General features: G+C 42.0%; 1 protein-coding gene across 14 annotated transcripts in view; it reads left to right on the forward strand.

Annotated features, from left to right (window-relative positions):
* Positions 1-14,502, forward strand: part of MFF (mitochondrial fission factor) — a 37,291-nt gene that overhangs the window by 460 nt on the left and 22,329 nt on the right. For 8 of the 14 annotated variants that reach the window (XM_086719794.1, XM_086719796.1, XM_086719802.1 and 5 more), the window contains exons 1-3: positions 5,251-5,387; positions 5,481-5,701; positions 6,774-6,943. In XM_086719794.1, the coding sequence (XP_086575920.1) occupies positions 5,338-5,387; positions 5,481-5,701; positions 6,774-6,943 (441 nt within the window). In that variant the 5' untranslated portion in view covers positions 5,251-5,337. Of the gene's footprint in view, positions 1-221; positions 251-3,421; positions 3,534-4,350; positions 4,529-5,250; positions 5,388-5,480; positions 5,702-6,773; positions 6,944-14,502 lie in introns of those variants that run through there. The other 6 variants (XM_086719795.1, XM_086719798.1, XM_025912294.2 and 3 more) reach the window with 6 other exon arrangements.

The raw sequence follows: 14,502 nt of genomic DNA on the forward strand, positions 1-14,502 counted from the left end.
TGCCGCCTCCTCGGTCCCCGAGGAGCTCAAGGGAGAGCAGCACACGCTCCTGCGAGCTTTTCCGGGCTAACCTCTCCCCGCCTTTCTAGCTCGGGGTCTCATTTTGACCACAAATGTGGACTTTCCTGGCTAGAAAATAGTTTGGGGGAGGGCGTTGAGAAACCTTGGGGGCGTCCCGAGAGCTTGAACGCGGAGCTTTGCTGTGGTCTTCCCTCATCCTTCCCGGCCAAGGCCCCCGAGGCATCTTTCGGTATGACCTTGAACCAGCCGCCTACGGACTTTACAGTTTTGGGTTCTGGTTTGTACTTTGTGGAAAATGACGTGTTCGCAAAGGAAGGCCTGGTTGGAAGCTGGTCGGCCGCGGGAGGCCCCTTGGCCGGGTCCGTCTTGTAAGCAGCCTTCTCCCAGGTGTGGATGGTGGGAGTTGCTTCTCGGATTCCCTTCCAGGAGCTGGGAAGCCGGAGGAAAACTCGAGCGCCTGTTCCTCGGAGCCTCTGACCTTGGTCTGCAGGGCGAGGCCCCTTGGATGGTGCAGGAACACCCCGGGCCGCGTCCTGCGTTGTTAGAGCGAGGGGCGCTGGGTAAGGGATGAGGAACCTTTCAAAGTGGTGGCATCTTTTGGTTGCAGCAGATAAGAAAAGCCCCAGGCCCTTGTTCCCAAATGTAGAACCAGTTGTATTCAAGCCTCGCAAACACTGAGAGACTTGATCGGAAGGACCTTAAATGTTTTTCTCTCCTTACATTAAATTAAAAAAAAAAAAAAAAAAAAAAAACAAAATTGTTTCTTTGTCAATTTGGTCGGCTAATGAGATCCCAAAGGAAAAAAACCCTCAGGAAAATGGATTTGGAAAGAATTAGAACGATTTGGTTGTACTCAGTAGTCTTTCCCCATGTAATTAAATTATGTGTAGGAGCTGCTGTCTTTTGGGTTTCAAACGCATGCGAATTGGTTTTTGCTGTTCTTTCCAAAAGGAAATTGTGTGTTCTGTCCCTTCCTGTCTGATAGGGCTGCCCCATTGTAGGATTGCACAGTTTAGCTCTTGTCCTCCCTTCTGGTGTTGAAACTTGTTTTCTGTGGATGCACAGCCTTACTTTAAAATTTGATAATTTATGTTTTTCTTAAGTTTTCAGTGACATTTCTTTAAACACTGCAGTTAATCCTGGATCGCTACACCCTGATTTGCTAATACACCCGTTTGTTTAGTTGCTTGAAAAGAGAACTGAAACAGGGTGACCTATATAAAAACCTTAAACTAGGTCCACACAATAAGTGATAAAGAACCAGACACTTTTTTTTTTAAATAATTGGAGCATTTTATAAAGCTTTGCAACCACAATCAATTTGACCCAAGCTGTTTCCGTGACTTCCTGGGCTGTTTCTCTGGGTTCCAGTGTTCTGATACAGAGATTAAAGTCAAGCTTGAATCATTGTGTCCCAAAACTGGGACACTTTCCATGAGTGGGGTCTGACTTGATTCTAGATAGTATATGGATAAGGATTGTTTCAAATAGTTATGTTTTTGTTACATGTATGTATAGATACATCAGATCCGTGGTTTGAAGGAGTTATGTAAAATTTCCTTTCAAAACACATTTATTCAGTATTTTTTAAAGTTGAGATAAAGGAAGAATGAAGTGTGGATAAGAGAAAACGTATAGTTTGAATGTGGAAAACAACTATGAAATCGGTAAGTTACTTGTGTTTGGGAAGTACTAGGCTTAGAAATTAGAGGTCTAAGATCATCGATGATTCTAAGAGCGATTTGGTCTCCTTAGTTATACAGTGGAGAATTGTGGATCGGTTGCCTAGTAGATTCTAATTACAGAACCTCAGGAATTAGTGTCTTAGCTCCAAATGAGAAGTTTATTTTATGTATTGCCAAAACATACCAAACATGCTATAGTCTAATGAATGAGGGGGGAAAAATAGATTCTTATCTAATTAGGACAGTGCAGTGTTAAATCTTAGAAAAGCTCCATTTACTTTTTTTTTTTAATCTTTATTTTTGAGAGAGAGACAGACAGAGTGTGAGCAGGGGAGGGACAGAGAGAGAGAGAGAGAGAGACAGAAGGGAGCCAAAGACACAGAGGGAGCCAAAGCAGGCTCCAGGCTCCGAGCAGTCAGCACAGAGCCCATCGCGGGGCTTGAACTCATGGACTGTGAGATCATGACCTGAGCTGAAGTCGGAGTCTTTTTTTTTTTTTTTTTTTTTAATTTTTTTTAAATTTTTTTTTTTCAACGTTTATTTATTTTTGGGACAGAGAGAGAGACAGAGCATGAACGGGGGAGGGGCAGAGAGAGAGGGAGACACAGAATCGGAAACAGGCTCCAGGCTCTGAGCCATCAGCCCAGAGCCCGACGCGGGGCTCGAACTCATGGACTGTGAGATCATGACCTGAGCTGAAGTCGGAGTCTTAATCGACTGAGCCACCCCGGCACCCCAGACCATTTACTTTTTAAATTTAGGTAGCTCAGATAGGCTGCAGGAGAATGTGGCTTTTTCCAGAAGTTGTCTTTTCAGTGTCTACCTTTATGATCTAAGTCTGTGATATTTTACAAACTGAGAGATTCTCCTAAGACCAGATGTTGCTATAGAATGAAATGTTGAGGCTCAGTGGGATGTACCAGTGGAAAGCCAGTAAGAAGACTGAAATGCAGTAAACGGAGTCGGGGGGGGGGGGATAGCACATTTCAGGGATATAATGTTGTTCGGTTATCTTTGGCCCTTGCATATTATTATAAAACTTCAATTTATAATGTCACATTACGATAATCCTTTTGAGATATGTCTTTTCTGTATCATAGTTGAAGATAAGCTTTTACTGTGTTTCAGATGCACCCAAGAATTGCAAGAGGTTCTCTTCTAGAAAGATGCACAAAAATTGATAACAGAGGTTGCCCGTGGGGACCTGGGTGGTTATAGGATAGGATCTGGTGGGACACTGTATTTTCTCTGTGTGTTCTTGCATGTGCCTGTATTGCTGGTTCAAATTCAAACACTGAAGGAAAGTTGTGAATGAAATTAAATAAATATGAAATTAAATTACGTATTGAATAAAAATAGCTGAATGAAAATTTAGCCGATACATTTGTTCCTTCTTTATATGTGTATATGCATTTACACATAATTGTTAAGATTCTTTTATATTTAAATGCTTTTCATCTGCCACATCTTTCTAAATTCACCTCAGAAATGATGACAGTTCTTTATTTTATCTTGCACTAACTGATGAATGGTTGTAGGGCCCTGGCTGTGGGACTAAACTTGGTGGTGAGCTTGTTAATTTTTTCTTTCATTATTGGCTTCTTAATGTAAGGTTGTATATCTTTGGTGACTTATCACTTAGAGGATTTCCAGCAATGCGTCCCTAATGTTGGTATCATGTCGCTTCTCAATTAACTCCTGTTTTTCTCCCTTAGGGACAAAAGTGGCTCTAAATCCAGCATAGGCACCTTGAAGGAAGTTAAAGGATTTAATATGAACCACAGAAGCAGATAGTGCCGAATAGCAAGCAGCCACTGGGACACATTTGTGAGTAAAAATTTTGTCTTTTGCCTCTATTTTCTTAGTCTTTAAGCCATCTGCATGCCAGATCCTCAAAGTTCACACCTTTGGGTAAAGAATAAAGGAAGCAGTTTAGCAGTCGTAATTACTAATTAACCGCTTGTCCCTAAGTAACTTGTTGCTCCCTAAGCAACCTCCAAGAACTGTCCTCAGCGTCTCATTGAGTGAGGTTGGTCAAGGGTAGTAACATATCTCTGACATGCAGGTTAGGAGATACCCCAGGTATGACTGGCCTTTAATTACCCCAGGTATAACGGTCTTTAATTGTTATTGCCCTTGATTTATATATAATACTTTTTGCTGAAAATTCAGTATAATTTGGCTTTTGGAGTAATTTCCTTTTAAAGAAACCATTACTTCTACATCGGTTTTTTAGGCCACGTCAAGTACATTTACTTCTGACCTTTACATTCTCGTCGTGATTTCTTCATTTGTGTTGTGCTTGTCTTAAAAAAGGAAAGGACTTTTATTCCCCTTCAGAATATAACGATTAAAGGAGTTTTATGGCAAGATGTTTGTTTTTAATCTGACTTCACATTCTTCTATATATTTGATTAGCTTTATCCCGTTTGCAAAATCATAAAATAGTGACTGTGCATAAAACCATCTTCATGATTTTTCAGACGTAGAATAACTGTTTAATAGAAATGTGAAAAGTGGTTTTGTGGATCAGGTCTTAGTAGATCATTTTAAGTGGATATTTACTTTTATTCATGGTTTTGTTTTTTTTTTTGTAATAAAATGAACTGTGGAAATACTGATCTTTATTCTTTCTTTTTTACAGCTGGAAAAGCAGTCTTGGTGTTGTTATGTTCACCTCCAAAAAAGTTCAGATCTGTAGGGGAATTGTTGCATAAAGTAAACTGAACCACAGGGTAGCAATATTTTAATAGCTGTTCCAGATGTGTATGTACTGTGTTGCAAATGAGTGACAGAACAAGCAGTGATACACCAGTAGGAAGGTCAGTGGCATTTTATTCAGTTGAGCTGCTATTATAGGCTTGAGAGATTGTGGCTTGAAAGCTGATCGCCATAGGCTGATCTTTTATACTTTCACCAGCACTTTGTGTATGGGGGGAACTTTCTTCGGCATTTCCCCGAAGCATGGGTCCTTCTCTAATTTAGAAGGTTATTCCATGCGTCGGTACTGTCTCTCCCCTTAAAGGCATGTTATGCTTTTTAAAAATATATATGTAAATACAGTATTAACTGCACATAAATGTGAAGCTTCTGATTCCCCCAAAATGAATGCATCCGTTAAGGATTTATTGCTACCGAGTCTATATTTGATGTTCATTGCATCTCGGTCACCAGGTATACATTTAGTAAAAGAAGTTTTAGTTTGTATTTTGTGCTTTTTAGGGGACTACGTTTTTTAAAGTAAATTGAGAATTAGCCTTATTTACTTTATGAATCTGATTTTCATCATTAAAAGGTTTTATTTTTTTCATGCATGACAGCAATTTCTCATTTCATTTTTGGAAAATCCTAGCAGCTTTCTGTCAAATGATTGATTAGAAGATTTTAATTTAAGTTTTCTTTCAGACATTTTTGAATTATAAGCAGCATGCATATCTTGCAGAGAGAAAGAGAGGAAGTGTGTGTGTGTGCATGTGTGCGTGTGTGTGTGCACGCGCGTTTGTTTTGTGGTTATACGGTGATTTAAAAACTTGCTCCTAAGCAGTGTCTTCAAGGTGCAAATTCAGCTGATAAAGTGAGAAGGCATTCTGTTGAGGAAACCGTTTTCTTCGCTCTTTTGTTTTTGCTTTGTATGTGTTCTGTACTTGCAAAAGAGAAGGCCCCTTCTGCTCTTCCCACAAGGTACTGTCTTCTAACTTGGCCGTGTTAGGAAGACTGGCATCGTAACATGTGGTCACACACCCCCCCCCCCAATCTTTAAATTCTTGCCCACAGAGTGAGTGGGGCAGCATTTCCTTCTCCCCGCGCTGCTGAGATGGCGGAAATTAGTCGAATTCAGTATGAAATGGAATACACCGAAGGTATTAGTCAGCAGATGAGGGTCCCGGAAAGATTAAAGGTAGCGCCACCAAATGCTGATCTGGAGCAAGGATTCCAAGAAGGAGCTCCGAATGCTAGCGTCGTTATGCAGGTTCCAGAGAGGATCGTTGTGGCAGGTACCTGACGTTTTGTTTGTAAAGTTGCCGGATAAACCTTTGTTTTTTGGCTTTTTATGAAAACTTCTGGGTCTTTCAAACTATTGTTTAGGAAAGGGGCTGGGAAATACAACTTGGCAGTATTTGCAAAATTTCTGTCCTAATAGGCCGAAATTTCAAACAATATTTTTTAATAATGCAACCAGTTGACATAATTTACATACATAAAATACGTGTGACTTTTAAGCATACGGCTCGATGAGTTTCGGCCAACGTATATGCTCCTGTAACTGTCCACCACAGTCTAGCTATGGCACATGTTCATTACCCTGAAAGGTACCCTTGTGCCCCATCTCATTTAGTTCCTCCCCCTCAGTTCCAGGCTTTTTGAAACTCTTTCAAGTTCTTGCATGCATCAGTTGTTCATTCCGTTTTACTCCTGGGTAGCATTCCACTATGTGAATACACCCCAGTTTGTTCATCCAGTCACCTACGGATGGAGATTTGGGTTGTTTCCTGTTTGGGACTGTTAGGATTAAAGCTGCTGTGAGTGTTGCCATACAAGTCCTTGTGAGGACGTGGGTTTTCGTATTCCTAGGAGTGGAATTGTTAGGTCATATTGTAAATTGTGTTTAACTTTATGGAAAACTGTCATGCTGTTTGTGAAACTGATTGTATGTACCCTGTGATATTCCCATCAGTGATGCATGAAAGTTTTCACTGCTCCACACCCTTGCCAACACTTTGTACCAATCATTCTTCTCATTTTAGACATTCTAGGGGGTGTATAATGGCAGATAGTCTTTAATAAAACCACTCTCTTTTTAAAACCTCCTTCCCGGGGCGCCTGGGTGGCGCAGTCGGTTAAGCGTCCGACTTCAGCCAGGTCACGATCTCACGGTCCGTGAGTTCGAGCCCCGCGTCGGGCTCTGGGCTGATGGCTCAGAGCCTGGAGCCTGTTTCCGATTCTGTGTCTCCCTCTCTCTCTGCCCCTCGCCCGTTCATGCTCTGTCTCTCTCTGTCCCAAAAATAAACGTTGAAAAAAAAAAAATTTTAAGTAAAACCTCCTTCCCTTCTATTTCGTTACTCCTAGGAAATAATGAAGACATTCCATTTGCAAGACCAGCGGATCTTGACCTTATACAGTCAACTCCCTTTAAACCTCTGGCACTGAAAACCCCACCTCGTGTACTAACACTAAGTGAAAGACCGCTAGATTTTCTGGATTTAGAAAGGCCTCCTGCAACCCCGCAAAATGAAGAAGTAAGTAGAGTTTTAATGTGAACTGAATTTGAAATAATCTAGACAAAAGCAAATGGTAAAGAGGATTAAAGGCTATAAATCCTATCATTAGCAATATGTAATGAAAGCCTTCCACATGGACCGTTAAGTAGTATAGATTGTGGTTTATAGACAACCCAAGTAAGACATTATGCTATTTTTTTAGATTTAGATGTTATGTTTCAGGAGAATGGAAATTTTTTAGAAATCATTAACATTCATATGGTCTAAAGGAAGAGGTTTTTTTTTTTTGTTTGTTTGTTTTTTATTTATTTATTTTGAGAGAGAAAGAGAGAGAGTGCACAAGCAAGGGAGGGGCAGAGAGAGAATCCCAAGTATGTTCCGTGTTGTCAGCTCAGAGCCCAACCCAGGGCTCGAGCTCACAAACCATGAGATCATGACCTGAACTGAATTCAAGAGTCAGATGCTCGACCCACTGAGCCATCCAGGCGCCTCTAGAAGGAAGAGGTTTTATGGCTAGGTGCTGCACCTTTAGCAATATAGAAAAAGATGAGAAGACTAGCATAGGAAATGAACATATCACTTTGTTGCAAAAGAAGTCTGGCAAATAGGGAAAGAAAGCTCTTTTTTTCCCTCGCATTACCTGTTCTCCCAGCTTGCTAAGACGTCTCCACTCAGCTGGTGTACCTGTGACAGTAATAGCCCTGCTGACCTGAATGTGGCAGGAGGGACTTAATAAGCTGTTAGGAGCAAAGTTTAGATCTTGCCTCTCCCATTGATTCAGGGCCAATCTTGTAAAATTTCTTCTCTGTGATGATATTTATAGTTATAGCTTTTATATTGTAGCTTCTGAACTTTCGTGTTGTGCATTGCCTGTGGTCATTTTTCATATTAGTCCTTTCCAATGAGGGTGAAGTATCCATGTGACCCAGGGGAGGGAGTACAGTTTCCTAGTACTAAGTATGGCCTTTTCTTAGGTTGGAAATTTCTCCTGAGGTAACTGAGATTATTATACTCATAGGTGCCGGTTTGGACATTCTAGATTTGTGCTTGGTGCAAAGCACTACATTTGAGTGTTCCCACAGTGGAAGGACATTAAGATACTTGTAGAATTTGGGGCGCCTGGGTGGCGCAGTCGGTTAAGCGTCCGACTTCAACCAGGTCACGATCTCACGGTCCGTGAGTTCGAGCCCCGCGTCGGGCTCTGGGCTGACGGCTCAGAGCCTGGAGCCTGTTTCCGATTCTGTGTCTCCCTCTCTCTCTGCCCCTCCCCCGTTCATGCTCTGTCTCTGTCCCAAAAATAAATAAACGTTGAAAAAAAAAATTTTTTTTAAAAAAGATACTTGTAGAATTATATGTAACAAACATTCTTTGAGCTTTTGTGTAAGACCCTTTTCAAAGAGATACAGTTCCTGCATAGTGGCATGAGTGCAGGGAAAGACCCCAACATTCTCAGAAGATACAAAGTTCTTTTTTTTTTTTTTTTTTTAATTTATTCGTTATTGAGAGACAGAGACAGAGTGTGAGTGGGGGAGGGGTAGAGAGAAGAAGGAGACACAGAATCCCAAGCAGGCTCCAGGCTCTGAGCTCTCAGCACAGAGCCCAATGCGGGGGTTGAATTCACGGACCATGAGATCATGACCTGCGCTGAAGTCAGAGGTTTCATCAACTGAGCCACCCAGGCTCCCCAATACAAAGTTCCTAATAGCAAAGAATAATGAAAGGTATGAATATCAAGTGAGACAAAAGATATCAGTTAGAGAGAGGCCCTTCTTCCTGGCCCCCCAAAAGTGCCCAGTGGAAATTACTGCCTGGATAATAGCGTCGTGGAGTGAGGATTCTACCGGGGGAAACGTTCCCTTTACTACTCTCGAGTTTTGTTTTCCTTTTGATCTTTCTGTTCTCACTATTTTAGATACTTACTGCACACTTGGTGAGAATAACTGATTGAAAACAAGTCAGGCACTTTCCTGAGTGATTACTCTTTTTTTTTAAGAAAAAGAGCACACACAAGCAGAGGAATGGCAGAGAGAGAGGGAGAGGCAGAGGTGGGGAAAGAGAGAAGAATCCCATGCAGGCTCCATACTGCCATTGCAGGGCCCAGCGTGGGGCTTCAAACCCACAAACCGTGAGACCATGACCTGAGCTGAAACCAAGAGTCAGATGCTCAACTGACCGGGTCACCCAGGCACCCCTGAGTGATTGCTTTTATATTGAGTGAGGAAACAAAGTTTCCCAGAATTGCCCTCAGTAGACCTAGGTTTTAAGCGTAGGTGATGTTTACTCCTGCAATAATTGTGATATTAAGTCACATGTGATAAGTGTCCAAAGTGTATAGCATTGGAGTGAAAAACTTCAGCTGAGAATTAGACCTGATTTTGAAGGCTGACTTTGCTACTTATTAATGACATAACCTTGGATAAATTATTAAACAACTCCAAGGCTCATCTCTAAAAGAAAGATCAGAATAATGCCAAGTGCTTAAGATTATTACGAGAATTGAGTATAATAATGCACGTAGTGTGTTTAGCACATGTTCTAATAACGTTTAAATATTATTGCTGTAAAATTGAAATCGTGTGGCAGGAGCCAAATCCTGAGGTGTGAGAGAGGAGTTTCTGACACAGTATCAGCTGCCTGTTGAAAGGAGAGCAAAGGTAATGATGTGTACTTTGAGTCCATAGAATGGTCAGGCGGCTCTCTTGACAGTCAACCTCTTGACCAGAGGGAAAGGAGAAAGGACCAGAGTTCTAGTTACTTTTAGAAGATGGATTGAAAGAGGAGGGCTTTAAAGCCCTGAGTGCTCATCACGTTGATGATTCCTTCGGATGCTGGTCAGAATCTATCAAGTGAGATTCCCCTGAATCATTTACTCTAGTAGTCATTTTATAGCATGTGCCAAGGTTTCTCATCCTCGGCACTGTTGACGTTTGCACCAGATAATTCTTTTTTGTGATGAAGGCTATCCTCTTGCACTATAGAATGTTACCAGCATTCTTGATCTTTGTCTGCTAGATACCAGTGGAATCCTCCATTAGAGACCAGTGTATCTGATAGCCAAAAAGGTGAAAACAACCCAAATGTCCATCAAATGATGAATACGTACACCAAGTGTATATCCATATAGTGGAATATTATTCAGCCGTAATAAGGAATGAAGTACTTACACGTTGTGTAACATGGTTGAACCGTGAAAACATCATGCTTCATCAAAGAAGCCAGACAGCAAAGGCCACATATTTTATGAATTCCACTTTCATGGAATTTTATGAGTTCCCTTATATGAAGTATCCAGGAGAGGCAAATCCACAGAGAGAGCAGATCAGTGGTTGCCAGGGGATTGGGGCAGAGGGGGAAGAGGAATTGGGAATGACTGCTTAATCACTGTAGGGTTTCCTTCTGGGAATATGATGAAAATCATAAATGATTTTTATTATGACAGTAAACGATAAAAATATTCTGTGACTGGGTAGAGGTGATGGTTGTACATTGTGAGTCCATTAAGTATACTGTCTTGTAGTTTCAAATGGCGAATTGTATGTTATGTGTGCTTTATCACAATAAAAACAAGGGAAAAATTCTAGTCATTGCCAAATGTCCCCTTGGGGGCAGAATCACCCCCAGTTGAGAACCAGTGGCCTATGGCAAGAAAGGAGGCTATGAGAAGGTGGCTTATATAGAAGGCTATAGAAGTTGTCTAAAATGTATCTGACACAAGGGATAAGTTTGCAGAAAGTAAGCACTTGAATTCTTAAACTGGCTTGAAGAATCCAAGGGAACCCATGCAAGAGGGCTTCAAGCGTGAAGTGGATAATCCCCCAGCACAGACAGGGTTTATAAAACCTGGGGGCTTGGCTGATAGAGAGGAAATTGATGAACCCTTTCAATATGCCTGATCGGTCCCAGTACTTAGGAAGCAGCTGTGGGACAGACCACTGCTTTGATGATTCTTCCTATAAGAAACTAATAAAGGAACCGAGCAATAAACTGATCTGGGTAGCAAACTGCAAAATACCCAAGCCAAGGCAGTCCTCTGTGTTCTTAGCATTGATCAGGCAGTATGAGTGAGGAGGGAGGGGGCTTTGACACCAACAGCACCCCTCCTCAAAACGGGGTCCAAATGGGAGACAGCGAGAGGAGATCTTCCAGAGAACAAAAAGAAAGACGTATGAAGAAAAAGAGTTGGAAAATAAGAAGGCTTGATGCTGCCTTGAAGAGGCATAACCCCGTCACAGATATGGATTCCGTCAACATATCCTATCAGTCACAACAACATTCTTTGAAAAGATCAACTGTGGGGGCACCTGGTGGCTCAGTCGGTTAAGAATCTGACTTCAGCTCAGGTCATGATCTCGCGGTTTGTGAGTTGGAGCCCATCGGGCTCTGTGCTGTCAGCGCAAAGCCCACTTGGGATCCTGGGTCTCCCTCTGTCTCTGCCCCTCCCCTGTTTGCGCATGTGCATGCGTGTGCGCGCGCTCTCTCTCTCTCTCTCTCTCTCAAAAATAAACATTTTTTTTTAAAAAAAGAAAAGGTCAAATGTAATAATTGCCAAGAGCTTTGTGAGAAGGCCATTGAAGTAGAAAGAGAAAACAGATTGGACTAATGACAGGTAGTAAGAGTTTTTGCCTGAATTGGCAACTCCTACTTCCAGAAAGACAAGTAGAAGAATGCCATCCATTTTTGCAGTAAATCTTTGCAAAAGCACTAAACCCCAACATACCCAAGAAATGTCAAGAGTCAGAGAAGCCCTGTGAGGGGAAAATCAGTTGGCCTGTATAAACTCTGACCTGGTCTTAGAAAAGAAGAACGAAGACAATGAATGTTTTCAGAAAAGGAAGTACGTCCAAGGCATCATCGGATGGCATCCACAGGATGCCGCATTTGATGGCAGCCACATACAACGTGTACAGCTGGAGCTCAGGGACTAGGAAAGGCACATCCAGCCAGAACAAACCTCATCCAGGATTACACTTGGAAAGCATCCGCCCAAGAAGCTTTCATGAGGGTTAACACAAAAGCCCTGGGTCTGTTAAAATCGCAGGTGGCTGTCAGTGCTACATGATGGTCCAGTTCAACTGATAGGACAACCTTGAGGCTGGGAAGTGAAAGAACATAGTTGACCTGAAGTGTACTGAGTAACCCAGTCAAATGGCGCATCCTAAAACAAATGGAGAAGGACTCCTAGGCGCTCAGTGAATACTTAAAAGGGTCCTGTATTAGCTCGGAAGCTGTTGAATGTGGGACTGATCACCATTCAGTGACGGTTTGCTTAGCTTCCTTTTCTTTTCCCTCCTGTGGAAAGAGGCCTGGGTCTGAGCAGAATGGAGCAAAAGGGAGAGAAGAGGGAAAAAGTGAGAATCACCTAATTGTATATACGTATACATATTCATCCGTGGACAGTTCAGAGATGTGCACTCAGATCCTTTGTGTGGCCACTGTTCTTGGCCCTCTTAGCCCAGGCCTGAGCTGTTCACCGTGGACACATGTTCCATGTTCCCTCCCATGACCTTCAGTCGCCATCTCAGCTCTTCTCTCCAAACCTCGTTAGTTTACATTTTGCACAGTGAACATGTTTGGGAAGGAGGGATGTTCAGCCCATCTTACGAAGTATTTGCACCTCTTCCAGTAAAAATCCCATGACAATTCACAGATTCATGTCTCTGAGCTGTTATTTTAAAACAGAGATCAGTACAAGGGAAAATACTAAGGCCTCTGAGCAGGTTCTTAAAAGGGCAGTCAGCTTTAAATGGACTAAAAGAACCAGCAAACAAAGGCCTAGAGGACATTCATTTATTCATTTGTTCAGAATTTATAAACACATTAGGGGGGAATTTGAAGCCTTACTACCAGGCACAGAAGATCCTATGACCTAACCTCTCCAGGAAGTTACCTGAAGCTAGGAAACTACTTTTCAGCTCCAGGAGTGAATACAAGTTTTTAAATGGGTAATCCGTGCTGGTTGGTTCTGAATGAGGTTTAGGAGCCCTGAGTCGTCATCTAGATCTCAATAAAGCTGGGGGAAAAAACCCTAAGTTTTTAAAATAAAAGCCTTGGATTGAAGAAACAACCGCCATGACTGAACTAAATGTGGAAATTGTTCAAAGATCGTGTTCCTTATCACCTCAGGCAGTGTCTACGCGCTTTGGTTAAAGTTACAGCATACAATTTGGTCACATCCGAAGGCATAACAGATACATGCTTTTGTGAGAAGTTGCTTTTCTTCCCGATATGGCAGTAATATCAAGCTTAGGGTTCCTGTGAAGTTCTATTTAAATCAAATTTCAAATGGTGAAAATAACAGACTTAGGATCTTCTCGTTTCCAGGCTGTGTTGAAATTATAGACATAATGTTTGTCTTCTGTCGTTTCCTGTCCTGCTTAATCTTAGTTCTTACAGCACAGCAGCGGGAATGGTTCTGATTTAGTAGGAAATTCACCTTGATCACTGTAACCTGGAAGGGCTGTTCTCTAGGGAAGGCAGGTGCAACCGTGCCGTGGGCGGGAAGGCAGGTTTCAGTGGGATCCTCGCCAATCAACCCGGTACTGCTCTCTGTGAATGAAGTGTGCTTAGTGTACTTGGTTGTGGAGGTGTGTGTGGGAGGGAGATAGAGGTGTACCATGTGTGTATATGATATGTAGCTCTAAAGCAGTTCTCATTTTTCAGGGCCCCTGGGTGGCTCAGTTATTGAGGATCCGACTTCCACTCAGGTCATGATCTTGCTGTTCAGGAGTTCGAGCCCCCCTGTCAGGCTCTATGCTGACAGCTTGAAGCCTGCTTTGGATCCTCTGTCCCCCTCTCTCTCTCTGCTTCTCCCCCTGCTTGCGTTTCCTCTCTCTCTCTCTCTCTCTCTCTCTCTCTCTCTCTCTCTCTCCCTCTCTCTCCCTCTCTCTCTGTCAAAAATGAATAAACATCTTAAAAGTATATTTTAGGGGCGCCTGGGTGGCGCAGTCGGTTAAGCGTCCGACTTCAGCCAGGTCACGATCTCGCAGTCCGTGAGTTCGAGCCCCGCGTCGGGCTCTGGGCTGATGGCTCAGAGCCTGGAGCCTGTTTCAGATTCTGTGTCTCCCTCTCTCTCTGCCCCTCCCCCGTTCATGCTCTGTCTCTCTCTGTCCCAAAAATAAATAAACGTTGAAAAATATATATATATATTTTAAAAATAACATAATACTTATTTTTGGTTCAAATTTCTTATTTTTGGTTCAATTTTCTTCCAGTAGGCTCCACCCTGACCCCTTTTCTGTTGTTAGAAGTGTTTTTTTTTTCCTTTGTTTGAGTGGGTCGATGGTTCATAACAATAACCAGATCTAAACCATTCTCTGAAATTATACACTGCGTATTGTGGTTTTCAGTTTTGTTGGCATGAAATGAGGATTTATTCTCCATTGAAGGTGCTTGTAACCTGATTATCTACTCCCAAGATTTTTTTACAAGCATCACTAGATACTGATTTGTATTTTTTAAAATCTTAACTTTCAAGTCCATTGCTTCACATACCAATTGTCCTTTACAGTAAAGTTTACTTTTTTTTTTTTTTAAACCATGAAGTTGCCATAGCTGTTTCTAGTTAAAAAAAAAAAAAA

The sequence above is a fragment of the Puma concolor genome, chromosome C1 (assembly GCF_028749965.1).
Source record: "Puma concolor isolate L17-30 chromosome C1, mPumCon1.1.hap2, whole genome shotgun sequence".
In the NCBI taxonomy this organism is placed as follows: Eukaryota; Metazoa; Chordata; class Mammalia; order Carnivora; family Felidae; genus Puma; species Puma concolor.